The sequence below is a fragment of the Monodon monoceros genome, unplaced genomic scaffold, assembly GCF_005190385.1.
Source record: "Monodon monoceros isolate NGI ecotype Baffin Bay Population unplaced genomic scaffold, NGI_Narwhal_1 Super_Scaffold_3, whole genome shotgun sequence".
NCBI lineage: Eukaryota > Metazoa > Chordata > Mammalia > Artiodactyla > Monodontidae > Monodon > Monodon monoceros.
Genome location: NW_021703780.1, coordinates 72044728 through 72065900, shown reverse-complemented (window position 1 = coordinate 72065900; position 21173 = coordinate 72044728). Strand labels below are relative to the sequence as shown.

The following is a 21173-nucleotide window of genomic DNA, read 5'->3' as shown; positions in this document are numbered from 1 at the left end:
GTGTACCAGGGAGACTGCAAGGCTCGTGGAGAAGATGCCCAGGCCCCAAGGGCAAACTCCCCAAGCAGGGGGACAGCAGAAGCTGAAGCCCTGTGCACTCCACTGGCGTGAGGCTCACAGTTACCAAGCTCTGGGGACAGGCAGGACTTCAAATGGGCCGAGAGGGCCTGGGGTAGAGAAGGACAGAGTGTGGGAACCTGTGACAGGGGCCATGGCAGGCTGGGGCAGGGGCTGCAGTCGTGATCCATGATCACGGCTGGCTCAGAGGGCCTTGAGCAGGCTTGACTGAGGAAGTCAGCAGAAGGCGCCCAGCCAGCCACCTGCCGGTTCCATAGCCCCTCCTCCCCCAAGCACAGTTGCTCACTCTCAGGGGAGAGTTTGCTGGCAGCCCCCCCAGCCACTTACACAGACACCCACATCCATGTACCGCTTGACAGCACTGGGAGCAAGTGGATTTGCTCCGATCCTCCCTTTTTGTTCCAAGTGGCAGGACCCTCCTCCCACACCTGACGAGCTGACAGAGGGCTGCCCCTGAACCCCAGTGCCCTTCCTTCCTGACCCCCAGGACCAATTGGTCAATCCTGGGGTGGGGGGAGGGTGCTTCTGAAGGCCCTGGACCCTGACCAAGCCCCTCAGTTTCTCTTAGCTGACTCACTTCCATTCTAATGGCTAGTTACACCTCACAGGCAGCATGGCCGGACAGAAAGGCTGGCCCGGCTCTGAGCACTGGCCCTGCTACCAGCTAGCTGAACACGAGCAGGTCACGTCACCTCTCTGAGCCACAGTTCTCCTTTGAGAAATGCGGGGAGGGTATCAGTCTCTCAGGGGCTTGTGGACATTAAATAAGATAAAATAGCCACATCACCAGAAGTCAAAGAAGAAAATATGTATATAAGATGTTTGGGAAAACATCTGGCCAGATACCCTCTCTGGGGATGAAGGTGCAGGCAGTGTCCATGATTACCATACACGACTTCTGTATTTTGGATTTTTTTTCTTTAAAACAAGCAAAAATACCTTATAAAATTAAAAGAGAACCAAAAAGACTGCTAAAGTGAGTTCATAGCCAGGAACAGGGCTAGGCAGAGCTCTCAGCAGGGGCCACTCTTTAAAAAGGACCACCTGGTTGTGGTACTTTTTTAGAAGCTGCATTGCACAACACTTCAAAGAGGGAAGAAAATGTCAATGGGGGGGGAGCTTCCCTGGTGGCACAGTGGTTAAGACTCTGCACTCCCAATGCAGGGGGCCCAGGTTTGATTCCTGGTCAGAGAACTAGATCCCACCTGCATGCCACAACTAAGAGTTCACATGCCACAACTAAGAAGCCAGCAAGTTGCAACTGAGAGTCTGCATGCAGCAACTAAAAAAGATCCAGCATGCCACAACTAACGAGCCCACATGCCGCAACTAAGGAGCCCGTGTGCCACAACTAAGGATATGGCAAGCTGCAACTAAGGACCTCGCCAGCCACAACTAAGACCCAGTCAACAAATAAATAAATAAAATAAATTTTAAAAGAAAAGAAAACGTCAACAGGATGAATCAGGGAATCGGGGAAGGGTCTCCTGGAGACGGGGAGCTTGGAAGGGCAGCACAGCGAGAAGGTTGGTGCCCCACCCATGTCCTCTCTCCCAGCTTGTGCTGAGACTGGTCAGTCTGCACTCTTCTTGGGAGAACTGCTCTTGGGCTCCTTGAAACTTCTTTGCTCCCAGGTGCAAAGAAGAGAGGGCAGGGGGCTTCCCTGGTGGCGCAGTGGTTGGGAATCCACCTGCCAATGCAGGGCACATGGGTTCGATCCCTGGCCTGGGAAGATCCCACATGCCGTGGAGTAACTAAGCCCGTGCGCCACAACTACTGAGTCTGTGCTCTAGAGCCTGTGTGCCACAACTACTGAAGCCCGCAAGCCTGGAGCCTGTGTTCCGCAACAAGAGAAGCCACCACAATGAGAAGCCTGCGCACTGCAACGAAGAGTAGCCCCTGCTCGCCACAAATAGAGAAAAGCCCGTGTGTAGCAAGGAAGACCAACGCAGCCAAAAATAAATTAATTAAAAAAAAAAAAAAAAAAAAAAGAGAGGCCAGGAAGTGCCAAAGTTCACATCAGCCCGGGATGGTCCATAGCTAAGGACTGCCTGGCTGGGAATGTGAAAGCCCAGCTTCTGGTCTTGGGGCAGGATAACCATGAGGCGTAATTTATACTCCAGAGTTCCCTGTGGACTCAAATTGAAACTGGGACTTTGCCTGGAAGCGTCCCTTTGCTCAGTTGCTTCCACTTCCCCATCCTCTGCTCCCCCACTCCCTTACCTGTGTCCCCCCAGGGGCCAGTCCTTAATAAATCACCTGCATGAGATCCTCATCCCAAACTCAGCTTCTGGGGGACCCGTGCTAGGAGAGGCAGTGGGCGTGGCCAGCTGGATGGGACTGAGCACAGGCCTGGACTGAGAGACAAGACCACCCTGCCTGCAGGCAATGTCCTTAAACGTCACTTCTCGAGGCCACCCTGGGCCTCGATGGGGCGGGCATCACAAAGTGGCAAACACCTGTCAGACTCTCAACGTCATCTCAGGGCACTGTGGCCACTGTAGGGACCCCCAGGTCAGTTTGAGATTGGGACAGGACAGAGAGTCCAAAAACAACAGCTGTAGAGAGTTGAGTCTGTAACGCTGAGTCTATTACCCACTAAGAGTCAGTTTCCTCGCTCAGCCAAAAGTTATTGCTCACCTGCTATGTGTCAGGAACTGGGCACTTACTGGGGATACCTTGGTGAAGAAAACCAGGCACGGCTCCTGCTCGTAGCCTAGGAGGCACACAGATCAAGAGGCAATATGGCTTGATAAGGACTATGTTGGGGGAAAGATTGCAGGAGCAGGGAAGGCACCCTGGAGGAGGCAGCAACAACGGTGAGGCTTGGGGTGTGTCAGAAGTCACCAGGCAGAGGGGAGGGAGGGGTGTGCAGGTGAAGCAAGAGCATGAACCAGGCCTGCAAGGGGCAGAGGGTGGGACCCAAGGGCTGAGCGGCAGAGCTGAGAGCCCAAAGGGCCCATGGGCTTGGCCAAAGTGTCTCAGACTTTGCCCAGGAGCCCTGGGGACACAGTGAGAGATTTAAGCTGGGGTCGACATGATCGGATATGCTGTTTTTAAGAAATTCCTCCTGGATGATGTATGGAGAAGGGAGTGGAGGCAGGAAGGCCAGTGAGGAAGCTGCTGTATCATCCAGGTAGAGAGGGTGGTGGCTTGGCCAGGAGACAGGATGGAAAAAGGGGATCAGTCTCAGGGCTATTCAGGAAATAAAACGGACAAGACTTGGGGACTGACTTTCTCATCATCGGGGTGGACAAGCCTTCAGGAATCTCTGCAAGGTACTCATGACCTCGGAATTTGGGTCTTATATTTCCCTACCCCCTGCCCACCAACATGCCACTGCCCTCCCGCCGGAGTGAGCATGGGGCCGTGAGGGGAGGGGGTGTATCTGTTCCCTAAGCCACAGAGAGGTCTTTCCAGTAGCTGTAATTCTGATCCCCGCCAGTAGGTGGCAGCCCAAGCTAGAAAGGGAAGGGTGGTAAGGTTTCCCTGCGGTCACCCAGTTCTTGGGTAAGGTGTTGTGCTTAGTGGACTGGTTACCTGGGACTTACCAATGGGCAGTGGACTTAACACCACTATCATTAGCAGCGTCATAATAGTAGTACCTGACTTCTATGGAGAATTGCTGTTGTCCAAATATGCTCTGCACAGAGCTTTACATGAATTACCTCATTTCATCTTCACAGCCCCTTGGGGTGGGGATCCTTGTTATTCCTTTTACACATGAGGAAAATGAGGCTCAGAGAGGTCAAGTGACTTGTCCAAAGTCACACAGCCAAGGAGCCTCAGAATAAAGATTGGAATTCCAGTCTATCTCTATCACTATAGGAAACAGACTCCTCTTCAGAAACACTTGCCCTAAAACTACTCGGAGGTATACAGTGTTTCCTGTCCCCCTGTACCCTTCCCCCTTTTACTCCCCCTCCCCTTCCTCCTCCTCCTGCATGCCTCTGAAGACATTTGAAAACTGCTCAGAACTTCTGAGTTAAGAGTCTCACCGTCTACCATCATTCTTTGGGAATGATGGAGAGGGCTGGGTTTGAGAGATTTGGAACTCCTCTTTTCAAAACTCTCCCACATTTTGCAGTTCTTGCTTATCTCCACGAGGTTGTGGGTCAAGAAGGAGCAGAAGTTTATTCCCGTTTTGCAGATGAAGAAAGAGAAGCTAAGAGCTGTGCCCAGGCCACACAGTGAGACCAGGCAAAGCTGGATCTGGAACAGCTAGTCTTGACCCTTCACCACCAACCGTCATTCCATAAATCATGTGTGTCTGTATACCAAGCATCTCCCCGGTGTCAGGCCCTGAGCTGGGCTCCGGGGCCACAACCCTCATTCCTCCTACCCATGGCACGGGGTCCAAAGGTTGCATTTCAGACCCGCATCCTGCCAGGAGCCGGGCTTCAGACCTTCAGCCAATCAAGGCCTCCAGTCAGGCAGGCCTTTAGTGTCGCTCGTAAGCCATATTTCAGCAGGACTCCAAGCAGATGGGGAAAAATTAATAAATGTATAAAATTCCTTTTCTCTCTTCCCATCCCACCAAGAGCCAAGCCAGTGGATAATTATGGGATGGCTGACAAAGGAGTTTGATCTTCAGGGCTGACTTACGGCATTTTTCCTGCTCTGGCTGACTGCTAATTTAGTCACTGCTCTTTCCAATTTTGTGGGTGCTCTGCTTACTGCAGGAAATCAGAAACTGCACCCAGCCATGACTGGAACAGGGAGAAAAGGAACGGGGAGCAACTGAGGCAGGGGCTGGACCAGGAGAAGCAGCAGAAGGAAGAAACCACACTTCTGCTTGGCTGGAGGGGGCAAAGGTGTTGGGGGAAATACAGCAACAACAATAACAGTATTCATAATTGCCATACAGGGAGCACTTGCGGTGAGTCAGGGCTGTGTTAAGCATTCTACATACTTAGACTATTTCATCTAATCCTCCATCATTTATTTATCTGCTCCACCAGTATTTACTGAGTGACTGCAACATGCCAAGCGCTATTCTAGACCCAGGGGGTAAACTGATGAACAAGACAGACCAGGTCCCAGCCTTTGTGGAGCTGCCATTCAGGTAGGGAAAGCAAACAATAAACACAGAAATAGGATCATTTCAGTTTCTGACAAGTGCTATAATAAATAATAAACAGAGAGCCCAGGAGGCTACTTTGTAATAGGGAATCAGGGAAGGCTTCTCTGAGGAGGTGATAATTGAGCCTGAAGGATAAAGAGGAAAGAATCATGCGAAGATCAAAAAATGGAGTCAGGGAGAGAGATGGGAAACATTTCAGGCAGAGAGAGCAGCAAGTGCAAAGGTCCTGAGGTGAAGGGGAAAGTGGTAAGACCGGGAACTGTCAGGGAGATAGGGGTGTGGGAAACGAAGTCCAAGAGGCAAGCAACACTTGATAAATCAGACCTCATGGACCAGGGGGGATTCCATTCTATGGGCAAAGTTGGATCTAGAATACCTAATCCTTGACTCTTCACCACCAACTGCCATTTCATAAATCATCTGTGTCATAAATCATCACTGCACCAGGCACTGTGCTGGAAGAAAGGGAATGGTGCCAGGGTTTCCTCACCCACCCAGCTCCTGGGAAAGGGTATTGTGCTTAATCAAACTGGTTACTCGGGACTTGGCGGTGGGCAGTGGGTTAATCACTGGAATTATTAACAGCAGCATCTAAAGTCTATGGAGAATTGTTGTCGTCTGAATCCTCTGCTCAGAGCTTTACGCGAATTACCTCATTTCACCCTCACAGCCCCACTGGGTGGGACCACTGTCAGTCCGCTTTGGTCAAGAGGAAGATTTATAAAGCAGGGAATGACGGGATCTGATTTAAGCTGTAACAAGACGATGGCTTCAGCTGCACCCACCTTCCCTTCTAGCCCCCAGAGCAGCCCCGTGCGCTGTGGCTATCTGACCCCACGCATGCAGGTGAACCTGTGGCTCAGAGGTCAAATCACGTGAGGAACAGAGCTATGACTCCAGGCCAAGGTGACTCCAGCCTGAATCTTGCTCCAGGCTGGCGACAAGCAGAGGGAAAGGGGTGGAAGTGGAGGAGGGTGACTGCGGGGGGACGCTGAGAGCTTGGCTCCCAGCCTGGAAGCCGGCCTCCAGGTATTTTCCTGGCCCAAGCCCAGACCAGCCGCCCTGCCTGGACAGCCGCCCCGGTGAATGAAGTGTTCTGCTCGCAGTGTATCTGCTCGGGGAGAGCCCCGGCCCCGAGTGTCTTCTGAGATTTATTATTAATGGGGCTGAGCAGCCTGAAGGTCACATCCCCACACAAGCCCGCCCGGTCCCCCGCCCCGGCCGCCCCAGGCAGCCTCCACCGTCTGGGCCAGTCTGCTGGCGAGAAGGTCAAGGCCTGCCCGCCGGGCCGCCAGAGGTCACCCGCCTGCCGAGCTGCCGGCTACAGAGGGCAGAGGACCGCTCTGCTTCTCCCCGACCCCGGCTGCCTCAGTGTCCCCTCCTGAGAGGGGCAGGGGTGCAGGAGGTGAGAAGCCACAGGGACCCCAGGAGGGCATGTGGCCGCCCGGGGACACCGGGCCCCTCGGTCAGGATCAATCACCCTAAGCCTGTCTGAGGAGCTGCCGGCTTAGGAGCAGCTGTGAAAGCCGCCTTTGTGCCTGAGAAGAATGAGCCGCCGGAGGACGGGGGGCGCTGGCCCAGGGAGCCCCTCGGGCCCCGGCTCCTGAGACAGCACCGCAGTGAGGACCCCCAAGCCTGGTGCCCTCTTCGTGCCATGGGAGCTGCCCAGGGGAAGAAGGTAGGAGCCCCTGAGGGTCCTGCTGGGGCCCTGGACACGGGAAGGGAGGCTGCATGAGCCAGGTGGGAGCCCTCACCCACCGCCCGCCGGCTCCCTGGAGCCTCAGCCAGGCACTGCCCACCGGCCTCCCTCCCTGAGCTCACAGCTAAGATTTGCATCTAGAAACCTGGCTGAGGCTCAGGGCAAGGCTGGAGTCTGATCTCCCTATCTCTGAAAGAGACCTGGGCTGCCTAGCCCTCCCTGGTCTTCTACACACACACCTCTTTACTGCCCTGCATACAGGCTCCCTGACGCCCCTCCCCGAGTGCCAGGGGAGCCTGGCCCAGGTGGGTGCAGGAGCAAGAGAAAAAATAACGATCCTTGTAATTAAGTTGGCCCACCAATTGCTACCAATTTCTGTAACTCAGCTCCTCGTCTGTGAAGTGAGGACAATAGTAGCCACGACCTCAGAGGCTTGTCGTGAGAATTAAAAGAACCATGTAAAGTGTTTGAAAGAGTGCCTAGCACATAGTGGGCTATATACAAGCTTTAATCTGTTGTTAATAGAATTCTCTTCATATTATTATCCATCACCTTCTAAGTCTGGGATCTGCACTGGGAAGGGGGTGGTTATAGATAACACAGCCAGTGCGGCATTTCTGAAAATAAGGTCTGTAGACCCCCTGCCTCAGCGTTAAAGATGGGGTGGGGGGGGCTTGTTTAACAGTCGCCTTCTCAGGGCACACCCAGACCTCCCAGGTCCGAGCCTCTGGGGAGGGAGGGGGAATCTGAGTTTACTCACCGGCTCCCGGGGGATTCTGGTACATACTCACAGCCTACACTGGCCGGGACTGCGATCCCAGATCCCAGCTCTTCCTCCTAATAACTGCGGTGAGGAACTAAGCCCCTCTGGATCCCAGCTTCTCACCTGTAAAGTGGGGCTGGTACCCATCTCATGGGAGGTTCCGTGAGATAATGCCGGTAAAGTACTTATCACGCTGCCTGACACCCAGAGGGCCCGATACACGGAGGCTCTGATCCTCAGCCAACTCGTGATGACCTATTACATTAAAGGCAGGGAGCTAAGGCTCAGAGGCAAGACGTGATTTCTTAGCCAGGGTCATGCAGCTCGTGGGACAAAGGGCAGGATTTTAATTCCCTTCTGCTTGACTCCAAACTTTCTGCCAACCCAGCCCATCCCACATTTTTTAAATTTGAAGAAAAACACATCGTGGACGTCGTGGAGGAAGCACTCTGGACCTCAGTTTCTCCATTTGCAAAATGGGAGTGTTGGGCTAGATAACCCCTAGGGACCTCCTAGTGCTGGCCTCTGCTTCCCACCTCCCATTGTTTCACATGCGGAGTCGGGCCTGGAATCTCCTGCCTTCCCTCAGCATTCCCAGCGGCCTTACCCTAAAAGCTTGATGATATTCTGAGGCCGTCGCTCCCCGCCCTCGCTCCCCCCCCCTGCAATGCTCACTCTTGCCTGCAGGGGTAAGTGTGGGTCACCTGCCGTCAGGGCAGGTCAATGATCTGACACAGCCCCTGGGAGTCCCAGAGCTGCCTTCCCAGCCAAGCCTTGAGCCCTGGCCCCAGCCAATCCCCTCTTTCAGGAACACACTTCCTCTCCCAGAGGAGAATGAGCTCAGCCTCTAGATCCTATCTGTGCTGAATATGAAGGCAGGGAGTCATCTTGCAAGCCAGCTTCCCAGGCCTAGAAAAGACCCTAACAAGGTCTAGCCCAGGAATGGGAAAGTATAGCTCATGTACTTACCTCTCCCTATTTCTTCATCCGTGGCAGACATCACAATCCATCCCTGCACACTTTCCCACTAAGTCTAGACAGCTTCAGAGTCCTCACAGCATCCCACTCCCATACCGGTCAGTCAGAACTCGTCCCAGGTTGAAAGCCAAACCTATTTCTGGGCCAAGCCCTTCTCCTGCCCAGGGATAGCCCCCCCAGGGAGAAGGCAGCAGGGTACAATGACTGGGAACAGGATCTATAGAGTCAGACAGGCCTGAGTCAGTCCCTCCACATCCTCTGTAACCTTGAACAAGTCAACGCACCTCTCTGAGTCTCAGATTCTACCTTAGTAAACAAAAGATAATAATCCTCAGATTATCGTAAAACCTAAATGATGTCATGCCTGGGACAAAACAGGCACTCAGTCCATGTTGTCTCTCCCTGAATTGGATCCTCTCGTACCTGCGTCCTCTTCTGAGCCTCACAACTCTTCCTTTGAGCCAATGAGGGCATCAATATCAAACCCAATGGCAGATGTAAAAGCTGAAATCCAGCAAACGTGCTTCCCCCAGCTGGTCAGTGGTGAGCCAGCCTGGAGCAAAGGCTGTGAGCAAGCCCAGGCCAGGCCCCCTCTGGAGAGTCCTCCATCTGTGGACCAACCCCACCCAACCCCCAACATGCCCACCTCTCTCTCTCTTTCTGGAAGCAACAGCCCCACTGGTCTTTGTGTGATGTGTAACAGGCCTGCTATGTGGAATATAATCCTCATCACCCATGCATTTATTCTCCCACTGGCTTGTCCCATAAAGTTCACCCTAGTGTCCTCAGGAGATCCCCAGACCCCCTCCCATAGTTATGGCTTAATCATAGTCACAACATAACAGCTCTGGAAAACCCTTGGTGATGTGGCCCAATCCCCTCCCCGTTGAACAGCTGGGAAGACTGAGGCCAGAGAGAGGAAGGACTTGCACAGGGTCATGCAGCCAGGACCAGGGCATTTCTGCAATGCCTGGCAGCTCCAGAGAGGCCATGGAGCTCCTTCCCCAGCACCATGAAGAGGGGACGGAGCTGCACCTTGGAGATGACTCCTGCCCACTAAATGCACTCTATCCTGGTACCTAACTCTATCCACTGCATCTTCATTCTCTCCGGCCCCAGCCTTCCACAGTAGACTATTAAGTGGGTACCTGCTGCCCTGTGCTGGGAACTGAGCCAGGGATGGAAAGGGATGGTCCCTGCCCTCACAGCCTTCTCTGTTAGCTGGGGAGACTGACAGGCAGGCAAATAATGATAGGTGGGAACAGCCCATGTGACAGTAGAGACGGGGCTGACTGGTCAGATGAGCGTCAAGACCATCTCCAGCTGCAGCATAGGGACTGGGTGTGAGGACTCCAGGTTGGAGATGGCTGCTGAAATCCCCATAACTTGGATTTCACTTACAATGCTGTCTGCTGCAAGGAGTGGAAAACCCAACCCCACCTGGTCGAAACAATAAGGAAAAGTATTGGGTTCCCTAAGTGGAAATCCAATGGCTCAGTAATGTCTCCAGGACTTTTTCTAGAAACCCACAGCCAAGGTTTTCTTGAATTTCATTGGCTCAAATTGTCACATGCCCATTCCTAAAGCAGCCCTTTTCCCCTGGGGAATGCCAAGGGCATTGGCTTTGCCTGGAATCCTGAACCTGCTGCTGGGAAATGATGGAAGTGGGACCATATGATTGGTTGAAGCCAACCAGAGACCCCTTGGGGCTGGAGATCAATCCCCCAATGTCATCCCCCCAAAACTCAATGTGAGAGGGGAAGATGGATGCTGGGCATTTGATCATAATGCCCCACCCAGAGGGAGAGGTGATGGTGGTGTCTCTGACCATGGTGTAAACAGAGAGAATGGGAAGAAATTGAAAAGTCTGAGGGTGAGGCAGAAAGAGTGCTGGACCAAGAGTCAAAACACAGACATTGCTGCTTCTCTTCATCCTGGGCAAGTTACGAACTTCCCTTGAACTCAGCATTTTTTAATCTACAAAGTAGGTACCCAAGCCACACTCAGGATTTTTGCAAGGATCAAATGAAGGCATTTTCAATACATGGAAGCAATGTATCTAACTGTTTGGAACATTCCAGAAGCTGCAAACATTGGCCAGTTGGGCATGCATTGATTCTAGAGAGATGAGTGCAGGCAACATGTCCTGGATGGAGCCTTGTTTTAAGTCCTTGCGACAGTGAGGTGGCAGGTCCTTGGGCATCAAGGGGTCCAGGAAAAGCAACTCCCACGGGTCTCAGACACCCCTTGAGGGCTAGGACACTTAGCACTCTCTGAAATATTTCTCCAAACTCAGCACCACCCAGGGTTTTCACTTCCCTGAACGACTCTGTTGATGTTTGCCAAGATGCTCAGTGCTTTGCATTCATCTTCATTAGAAGAAAGTTTCCTTGGCTGAAACAAAAGGGAAAAAATATGGGAGAGATGGCTAAATTTTATAAATGGCCTGGAAGGGAGTGTTCGTTCTTATAGAGCCCAAAAGGCACATATCTGGCAGGGCTCCACTGGCTCCCCAAACAATTATCCCCACCAGTGATGGAGGGGTCCCCCCAGCCCCGGCCCCAGGGAGGGTTCCTGCTCACCAGCCCCCAGCTGAGCAGGGCAGGGGGACCGTGTTAGGAGGCCCTTGCCATCTGCACTAACCCATCGCCCCCTCTCTGCCCACCGCCTCAGACTGCTTCTCTGAGTGGGAAGGAGGCCAAGCGCCCCACTCCTCAGCACCATGGGGAGTCCACCACTGGCTTCCCAAAGGACTCAGAATGGGAGGCTTGAGGACAAGAGGAGAAGGTTGTCGGGAGGCCCTCTCCTCACCCCCACCAAAACAGAGGTCTGCTCCTCGCTGAGCCCTCACCTCCCAGCATCCCTCCAGCCTCTCAGGCTCCACTCATACCAGCAGCTGCCTGGAAGGCGCTCCCAACTGCTATCCACACATCCAGCCCTTCCCTGAGTTCCGGGTCCAGCATCTGCCCACCTGCTCTTGTAAGTGTTCTTAGGGCCGGTGTGTGTTGAGTTCCGACTGCACACCTGACAGACATTCCATCACAAGGTGTGAAGGAAGATGAGGCGGAGGGATAGCAGTTTCTGAGCACCGACCTGCCAGCCCCTACGCTGGGTGCTTTCACATGCTTCCCTTCAGCCCTCCCAGCCCAGCAAGGCAGAGGCTGCCATGCCCACGTCATGGATGAACGACACTCAAGGATTCATCGTTCTGGGCAGCAGAAAGGGGCATTTGAAGGCAGGCGGAGTGACCTTTGGAAGCAGGAAAAGGGCACAGTTTTCCTGTCCCCCAGGGCCACCGAATGGAGCTTTAATTTTCCTCTGCCCCTGGCTTCCCCAAGCTGGGTTCAAGAATTGCCTGAACAGATATACAGGTTGGGCTGGGCACTGCACAAAAGCAATGAGTGTATGGGCTCGTAAGGATGGAAATCCATCTCCCCCTCTGCCATTGGAGGTTTGTGCACAGGCCCTGGTTAGGTCTGCCTAGAGGCAGGAGTGTTGTAATTATACAATGCCATCACTTAAAGCCCTTCAATCACCTTTTCCAAGACTGAAACTTTCCCTGTGTGTCTTTACGGCTGGAAGTCCAGCTGGGGTGGGGAAGACATTGAAGGAGAAAGAAAGAAAGATGCCAGCTCAGGTGACACTTCTTCTAGGAAGCCTTCCCTGCATGGACCTCAAATGTCCACACAGGACAAGGGGCTTAGATAAGCAGGGAAAGGGGCAAGCTTGTCTCAGAGCTGTGTTTGCATAACTAGGTCCGCATGTTTTACTAAATCTGGAGGATTAGCAGGGGTAGCTGGGAAGGGGCCATGGAGATCAGAAGAGAATAAAGCTACTACGGGGACCCCGTTGCACCACCACTCTCCTGTGGACTAGGACGAACCCATTAGGCTCTCAAATCTCTCTCTACTGCGCTGACCACTGTTGCAATTTCATACTTAGTTCTATGATTTATCCCTGAGGGAAGGGAGATTGAGTGTAATGTTTGACTCCCCACTGTGTCCCCAGTACCTAGCACATAGTAGATGCTCAACAAACTGAGGAAGGAAGGGAAGGAGAGAGGGAGTCTGGGTCCTCATGGAAGTGACTTGAGGGTGGGGTTGAGGGCCAAGCTCACGGAGGATCCACACAGAACCTTGGGCTAGTGGGAAGGACATGGCCTGGGTCCCTCCACTCTTCCCACACGTCCCCTCCTTTCCTTCCAATGGTTTTAATGCTCTGACCCAAATTCCCGGATTCCCCACCCCACTTCCACCTGCCCACCACACACACACACGCACACGCACACGCGCACACACACACACACACACAGACCTTCCACCTGCACAGTTTCCTGGCCAAATGCAAAATCCCTCATTGATTGTTCATCATTCACTCAACAAATGTTGACTGGGCACCTACTGGGTCCTAGGGTTCCAGGCACCAGAGACAGACCAGTGAACAGGACTCAGGCCCTGCCCTAGGGGTGCACAACCCAGCAGGAGAGAAATGAGTCACGAGCAATGACAGGGCCGGTGCCGGGTGCTCTGATGAGGGGAAGGAACACAGAGGACCCAGGGCACAGGAGGGGGGCCGCAAAGAGAGGGGAGCAGTCAGGGAAGCGCCTGGCTGGCCTTTAGATTCCTCCCACATGCACCAAAGCTAAGGGCTTGCGAAAACTTCACACAGCACAGCTGGGCCTTGGTCTACGCCTGCAGGAGGGACTGAACCCACCCCGAATGGTTCAGAAGCCTAAGGAGTCCCAATTCCTCTCAGGCCTCCAAACTTCTCATCTGTACAACAGGCACTTCCTGAAGAAAAGTAAGAAAGCCTTCCAATAACTGAGCTCCCACAGAATCCTCACAACGGAGGTATGGATGCCCTTATTTCACCAAGGCAAAGATCCAGATACAGGGAGGGTGAATTCACTCTTGTGCTCACGTTCACACAGCCAGCAAGCGCCAGAGCTGGGACTTGAACCCAGGTCCTCTGGCTCTTCAGCCCACGTTCTCCTCGACTTGTTTTTTTGCGCGTCAGGATGAACTGCGCCTCCAACCAGAATAAATCTTCACCTTGCGGGTAGAGTTACTAGCCGGTGGTGGCTCCAGCCCCGCTGGGAGCAGCAGCAGAAGGGCCTTAAAGTTCAGAAGAGTTTAATTTCCATGGTGAAAGGGCTTGGAGGTGGGGCAGGAGGGACCAAATCAAAAGGCAGCTTTTGAGAAGGCAGAAGCCCAGAAGCAGCTCCCTCGCTGGGGCCCAGGGATCTGTTTTCAGAACACTGTGTCTCCCAAGCTGACATGAACGAGGGGCTTTGTTCAAGCGAGAGATCAGATCTCAGGCCTGGGGCAGAGGGAAAGGGCAAGGAGCTGGAGCTTTTCTTCTTCATCTAAAGTCCCAGGGGAGCCAAAAACAATCAGCGAGGCTGCCCCAGGGAAGCTAAGAGAGGCTGGCTTGGACTTGGTGACATCCTGCTCCCAAGGAAACTCAGGACGGGCCCGGGGGCATCCCACAAGGGATGTCATACCCAGAACCTGTGGAACTCAGCCAGAAACCAGGAGGTGCCTGCTGTTTTGAGGGATCACCCCACAGGCGTTCCTTATGCACTTGAGCTCTTGGGAACACTTTAGGGGCATTTTGGGGTGTACGATGGGGCAAATATTCATGGGGAGTCCTGCCATCAGGTCAGCATTTGTAAGGGTCCCATGGAGACTCTAATCACAACCAGGCACTGGGAAGTGACGTATTGGTTTCCTAGGGCTGGCTGGCTGAAAACAACAGAAATGTGTTCTCTCACAGTCCTGGAGGCTGGAAGCCTGAAATCAAGGTGTCGGCAGAGCCGTGCTTCCTCTGAAGGCTCTGGAGGAGACTCTGTTCTCTGCCTTTTGGCCTCAGGTGTGGCCGGCGATCCCTGTCATTCCTTGGCTTGTAGATGCATCACTCCAGAGTCTGCTGCCGTTGTCACATGACGTTCTCCTCGTGTGTCTGTCTGTGTCTCTTCTCCTCTTCCTGAAAGGACACTAGTTGTATCAGCTCAGGGCCCACCCTCATTTTAACTTGATTATATCTTCAAAGACCCCGTTTCCAAATAAGATGACATTCACAGGTACAGGAGCTAGGGTTTCAACATATCTTTTGGGGGGACACAATTCAACCCATAACTGTGACCCTCACCTCACTGGACCCCGGGACCTCTTCTTAACCACCTGAAGTTACATGTCACTCTAGCTGGAGCCTGTTCATTCTCTCCTGGCTGCTCTTCCAGGGACTGCAGTTCATTTTAGAACCCATTCATTGCAGTGGCTTCCCACGTGGGAGACCCAGAGCAATCTATTTTGATTCGGAATCTGATCCTCTGCTCTCCTGAACAAAACTCTTCATGAGCAGCTACAGGGAGATCCACAACCACTGGGCCCTCTGTGGGCTCACTCCGGCCTGGCCTCCTGAGACACCCGCTCTCACTCACTCCGCTTCAGCCGCGCTGCACTGCACATGTTTCTCCAACAAGCCAAGCTCTTCCCCACCTCAGAGCCCCGTCTCTGCTGTTCCCTCCACCTCCTTCAGGTTTCATCTCACAGAGGCTGTCCCTGACCCCTCCAGCTAAACTACCCCTATCGTGGTCCCCAGTCCTACAGTCGCTTCACAGAACTTATACTTGGCTATTTCTTTCACTGTTTCATATCAGGCTTTCCCAAGCAGCATGTCAGCTCCACGAGGGCAGGAACCTTCCGTCACTACCTCTGGTTGCTAGGTGACATACACTAGGCATGAGTGAATGAATGAATGAATAAATGAATCCATAGCTACCATCCAGGGAACTCACGAATATTTCCTGAGTATCCACTCTGAGCCAGAGGCTGCCTCAGGCCTGGGGTATGAAGGAGAGCCCAGCCCAGTCCCAGGGCCATAGTCGGCCCAGGGAGACAGAGAGTACAGGCCGCGCTGAATGGTTGACCAACAAGAATTAGAAAAAGGAGCCCTTCACACAGGCCTTCACCATCCACTGCCAGAAAATTGAAAATTCAAATTGTACCGTCTACCATACTACGGTTGGATGTGAACATGGAGATGGCCCCAGGGACCACTGCCTCCTCCTGATGTCTTAGCACCCCTCTCCTACCACCATAAGCCCTCTACCTCTAACAGCCCTGGAGCAGAGGAAGAAAGAGCAGGACCTCAAAACGATGGAGATGTAGTTTCTGACACCCAGCAAGCTTGGGACTTGCATTGGTGCTCAAACTCCATGAGGGGATCAAGAAGAAACTCTCAGGCTTGCAGGGAGGAGTGTCCTGGGAGCTCCCACTTCCAGGAACATCACTGACAAGAGCAAGTGTGGCACATGGCCTTGCTCATCTCAGCGCATCACATCAGTTGGCCCAGCCAGGCCTGATCTGGGAGCCACAGCCTTCCTATGTTTAGAAGCCCCTGTTTGGGGAACCATACCCATATACTCTAAATCCTTAGGCCTGGGAGTTCTTTCAAGCAGGACCTTCCCGAGAACACCCAGCCTCAGCCCTTGCCCTCAGGAGTCCCCAGGTGAGGTCACACCTGAGATTAGTTCTTTTCTTTCTTCCAGAATCCCTCTTGGGTCCTTTTATATAACTGGATTCGGTCTTTCCTGGGAAGATAGTATGGAATGAACTGGTCCTTGCATAATATCTGTCACATTCTTCTTCAGAGATGAGTTTTGGATAGGTAAACAAAATTTTTTATTATAATTGTTAAGTTTTAAAAATCATTTTGATTAAATATTAAGTAACAGCAAAAGATTATTTGGAAAACATGCATATATGAGGTATAACAAAGCATGACCCACAAACACTCGTGTATCTAACCACTAGCTAAAGAAAAAAGCGGTCAGCCATTACCTGGGAAGACCCCGGGCCTCTGCCCGTGTTTCCCCTGCTTTCCCCTCTCAGAGGACACCTCTTTCCCTCCCAAACATCATCCCAGAATCCCTAGGTTCTAGACTGTTGAGATTCCAGCTTTGCATAAATGGGATGGGCGTATTTGTCTGTAATCTGTTTTTTTCATTTACCGTATGTTCCTGAGATTGATGCCCTTTGCTGTGTGCCTCTGTAAGGTATTTGCCAGGTTGTATAGTGTGCCATTGTGTAAATATGCCACAATCATCTAGCCACACTGCTGTTGGTGGACACTTGCCTTGTTCCCAGAACATCTGCCATTACAAAAAATGTTCCTGTGAACTTTCTTGCATATCTCAGTGTGCCCATATATCTCTCAGGTGTGGATCTAGAGGTAGGGTCACTGAATCTGAGGGCACATACATTCTCACCTGCCAAAACTTTACCTCTACCCTTAGGGTCTCCGCTGGGCCTGAGAATTAAATCAACCCAAAAAAGAATAACAGGAAAAAATTGTAAGGATTTTACATGTACGTGGGAGTCCCCATAGGAAAATGAAGACTCCAGAAGTGGATAGGTCCAAGTGCTTATATACCTGGTTGAACAAAGAACAGCAATTGTGGAAAAGTAACTGAAATAAATGGGGGAGGGGTGGCACTAAAGGAAAATAAGAGTTATTTTAACAAGATCTGTTTGTACAGATTTCTCTTGCCCTCAATTCCTTGTCTCTGGTGATAAGAATGTTTCTTTCCTCCTGGTATAAGAAAGGCATCTTTCACAAGGGAGTTTTATCTGCTGCTTTCGGGAAGAAAAGGAGAGGTCAGAGGGCCCGTCTCACATCTGCTGTTTTTCAAGTGTCTTTAGCTCAAAATAATCCTTATGCCAAAGTAGCATATTTGGGGGGCATATTCTGCCACGCTTTGCATGTTTACAAAATAAAGCCAAGGTAGTTATAGCAAATTACACTCCTACCAGCAGTATATAAGTGTTCAGTTACCCCCCATCTTTACCAATATTTTCTATTTTTCAAGCTTTTTAATTTTTGTGAACCTGGTGGGTGTGTACTGGTATCTCATTATTGCTTTCCTTTTAAAAAACAGCAAGTTTGATTTAAAAGATATATTTAGAAAGCTATAAATTTTTTTCAAGCACTCATGAGCAATTTACAAACATTGACTGCATTCTAGATTACAAAAAAAGTCCAGATACCAAAGAATCATACACATCAGAGTACACATCTACAACATCTTTAGACCTGAACGATAATGAAAATACTATATATCAAAATGTGTGGGATGCAGGTAAAATAGAATTGAAGGAGAAGTTTATAGTTTTAAGTACAGACAGAAAAGAAGGCTAATATTTAATGAGCTAAATGTCAAAGTTAAGAAGTTGGTAAAATAACAACAGAACCAATCCAGAGAACGTGGAAGTAATGAGAAAATAAAAATAAGAGCAGAAACTAAAGAAGTGGAAAACAAATGTATGATAATGAAGATCAATACGGCCAAAAGCTGGTTCTTTAAAAAAGACAGTAGAGAATGATATGGCTGACTTTATGGCCGTACATTTTTAAACTTTCTAGAAACATCTAAAACATATTGTTGAACAAAATTGGCTTAAGGAGAAATAAAAAACCTGAATAGTTAATAACACTTAAAGAAATTAAATCATGAGTTAATCTTCCACAAAGACACCATCAACCCATCAGTTTTATAGGGGAGTTCTATTAAACGTTAAAGCGATTCATCAGTTTGGTTTTATACAAAGTCATCTAGACAATAGCAAATGAGGGAAGGAGATGGTGGCCGTGGCCTGCCCACCTGCCGAACATGGTGGGGCATCGCTCCAGGGCCTTTTGCTTCAGACGTGTAAGATCCCCTACCCAAGAAGCCTTTGATGTCTCTGTCACTGTCTCTGGGCTCTTTCTTGGGTCTCAAGGCTGGGCAACTACAAGGCTTGAAGGCCTGCGAGGTGCAGCCCAACGATTGGTGAGCCAGCCAGGGAGCCGAGGCAATTCCCGTGAGCACCCGAGATGTGGGGAAATAAAGACAGGGTACGGGAAGTTGCGGGGGGTGGGGGGGTGATCCCGAGGAGGCAGTCCACTAGCCTGTAGGGCCCTGTGGCAGCTGACCACCACGGGAAATGTCTTTCTCTTCCATCATAGTGATGATCTCCTATCAACCTCAGAGTCTCTTTCCAGTTTAAAAGTAGCAGCCCCATACTCGTGGCTCATCTGACTGCACGAGGAATGGCTGGTACATACAGACAAAACCCAAGGACCTGGATTATCTATCAGATATTTGGGTGTTATCTGGTTGGGTAAAACAAGCATACTCCCAACCCACCACCCCTAAACAACTACAGTCACAAGCTTTAGGGATATTAACTCAGGGATAGGCTTGTGAATTGGACGTGGCCAGTTACCCCAAAGGGGTTGGTTGGGGCCTGTGACAATGGCAAAATAATAAGAGTACCGTTGGGCTCCTGGTCCCACCTGTGGAAGGGGCAGAGCAATGATACAGTATAATGGAACAACAGCTATACGCCATCTGTGATGTGTTACAACAGGTGGAAGACGTTACAAAAGGTCTACCCAAGTCGTCGAGCAATGCCCAAAACCCACCATTGGGGGTCTAGAACAGCTGTGCCCGATATAAAGGACCCCCATGGACACTGATAGTGACCAAGAAACCCACTTTACCATCCATGAAGTTCAGGCACGAGCCAGTAAAAGTGACATGTGCTGGCATTGCCACCTACCCTACAACCCCACTGCTGCTGGGCTAATTGAAAGAATGAACGTACTGCTTAACCAACAGCTGGGATGGGAAACCCGCTCTCTCCACACGTGGACACATCCCAGGAGCAATCGTCCCAGTGCCTGCCCTTGCTGCAGGATCTACCCCCAGGCGAATACATAAAATGGCCCTGGGATGGGCAGGTAAACCCCTGGTGGTTTGGGTTTGCTGCCCCGTGGGGAGTAAGATTAGAAAGGGACTTACAGATTTCACCTGTCTTCTACCCCGGCCACAAATAAGACTACTAAGGTAATTAATCTGAGCCCCCTACGGGAGAAAGGCAACATTATATCAACCCCGTGGTCAGTCGTTTTACCACCGCTTCGGTATCTGGCGCCGGCTATGGCACCTGAGGGTGGACAGGCGGTATGGAACCGTAGGCCAGGACAAAACCACTGGCCGGGTTGGTGTTATCTCAGAATGCTGCTGCTACTGCCTGTATTTTGCTTAATGGTCTTGATCTTCCCTGCATTGCACCTCTTAAACATCTTACATTTTGTCCCTAGTCTGAGCAACTGGGCGACAGTGGTGGCCTCACTGCTATGATTGCTGGGTCTACAGCGAGATGCCGCTGTCATCCTCCTTTGGACTTGCATGAAAACTTGACTCAGTAAGCGCTTGGCTCCAAAGTCTGCCCACCCCTTGGACTCTGTATTGCATTTGTTTTGTATTTGTATTGTATTTGGCTGCATTGCACCTCTACATACCCGACCCCAGGGATTATAGGAGGAAGGCCAAGGTGGTAAGAGTCGTGCAGGGTATGTAGGGGTGGAGTGTACGGTCAGACCACTCGAGATGGCCGTTCTCTTGCTCTCTGTGCATCCCCTGCTCGACCAGTCCCGGCTTCACCTACACCGCTCACGTGAACGTGCTTAGCTCGTGATTGATCTAATCCTTAGGCCAGAACGGCTCCTCCTGCTAGCTTATTACAGGGAAACATCTGCCCTAGTGATGCTCGTTAACCCGAGGGGCTGTACGGGATTATGTCCCAGCTGCTGGTTTCCCTGGTAACTGATGAACTAACCTGACCGTCAATTCCCCTATAAATGTGAGCCGCCTTCTTCCCTGAATAGTAAAGATGGCTGCCGTGACCTCCCTGCGTGCATTACAGGCTGGAGTGTGGTTCCAGGACCTTTTGCTTCAGACATGTAAGACCCCCTACACAATAAGCCTTTGATGTCTCTGTCACTGTCTCCAGGCTCTTTCTTCGCGCTCTGGAGGCTGGCCAACTACAAGGCTTGCAGGCCTGCGGGCTGTAGCCCACCGCCCTCCCTCCTTCCCTCTCCCCACTGGTAATCACTAGTTGGTTTTTTGCATCTGTGAGTCTGTTTCTGTTTTGCTACATACGTTTATTTTTTAGATTCCACATATAAGTGACATTATCGTGTTTGTCTTTTTTTAAAATTTTATTTTTGGCTGTGTTGGGTCTTCATTGCTGAACGCGAGCTTTTCTCCGGTTGTAGCGAGCGGGGGCTACTCTTCGTTGTGGTGCGCAGGCTTCTCATTGCAGTGGCTTCTCCTGTTGCGGAGCACGGGCCCTAGGCACACAGACTTGAGTAGTTGTGGCTCGCGGGCTCTAGAGCACAGGCTCAGTAGTTGTGGGGCACGGGCTTAGTTGCTCTGCGGCATGTGGGATCTTCCCGGACCAGGGCTTGAACCCATGTCTCCTGCACTGACAGGCGGATTCTTAACGTCTGCACCACGAGGGAAGCTCAAAGCGTTTGTCTTTTTCCATCTGACTTATTTCACTAAGCATGGTGCTCTCTAGGTCCATCCACGTTGCTGCAAATTGCTGAACTGCATTCTTTTTTACAGCTGAGAAATATTCCATTGTGTATATATACCCCACACCGTAATCCATGTGTCTGTTAATGAGTACTTGGGTTGCTCCCATCTACTGGCTATTGTAAATGGTGCTGCTATGAACATT

At 51.4% G+C, this 21173-nt stretch overlaps 1 protein-coding gene across 1 annotated transcript in view; it reads left to right on the top strand.

Moving 5' to 3' along the window:
* Positions 1-6420: 6420 nt before the first annotated feature.
* Positions 6421-21173, top strand: part of FAM107A (family with sequence similarity 107 member A) — an 81859-nt gene continuing 67106 nt past the window's right edge. The window contains exon 1 of the mRNA XM_029242531.1: positions 6421-6839. Coding sequence (XP_029098364.1) covers positions 6816-6839 — 24 coding nt within the window. The 5' untranslated portion in view covers positions 6421-6815. The remainder of the gene's footprint in view (positions 6840-21173) is intronic.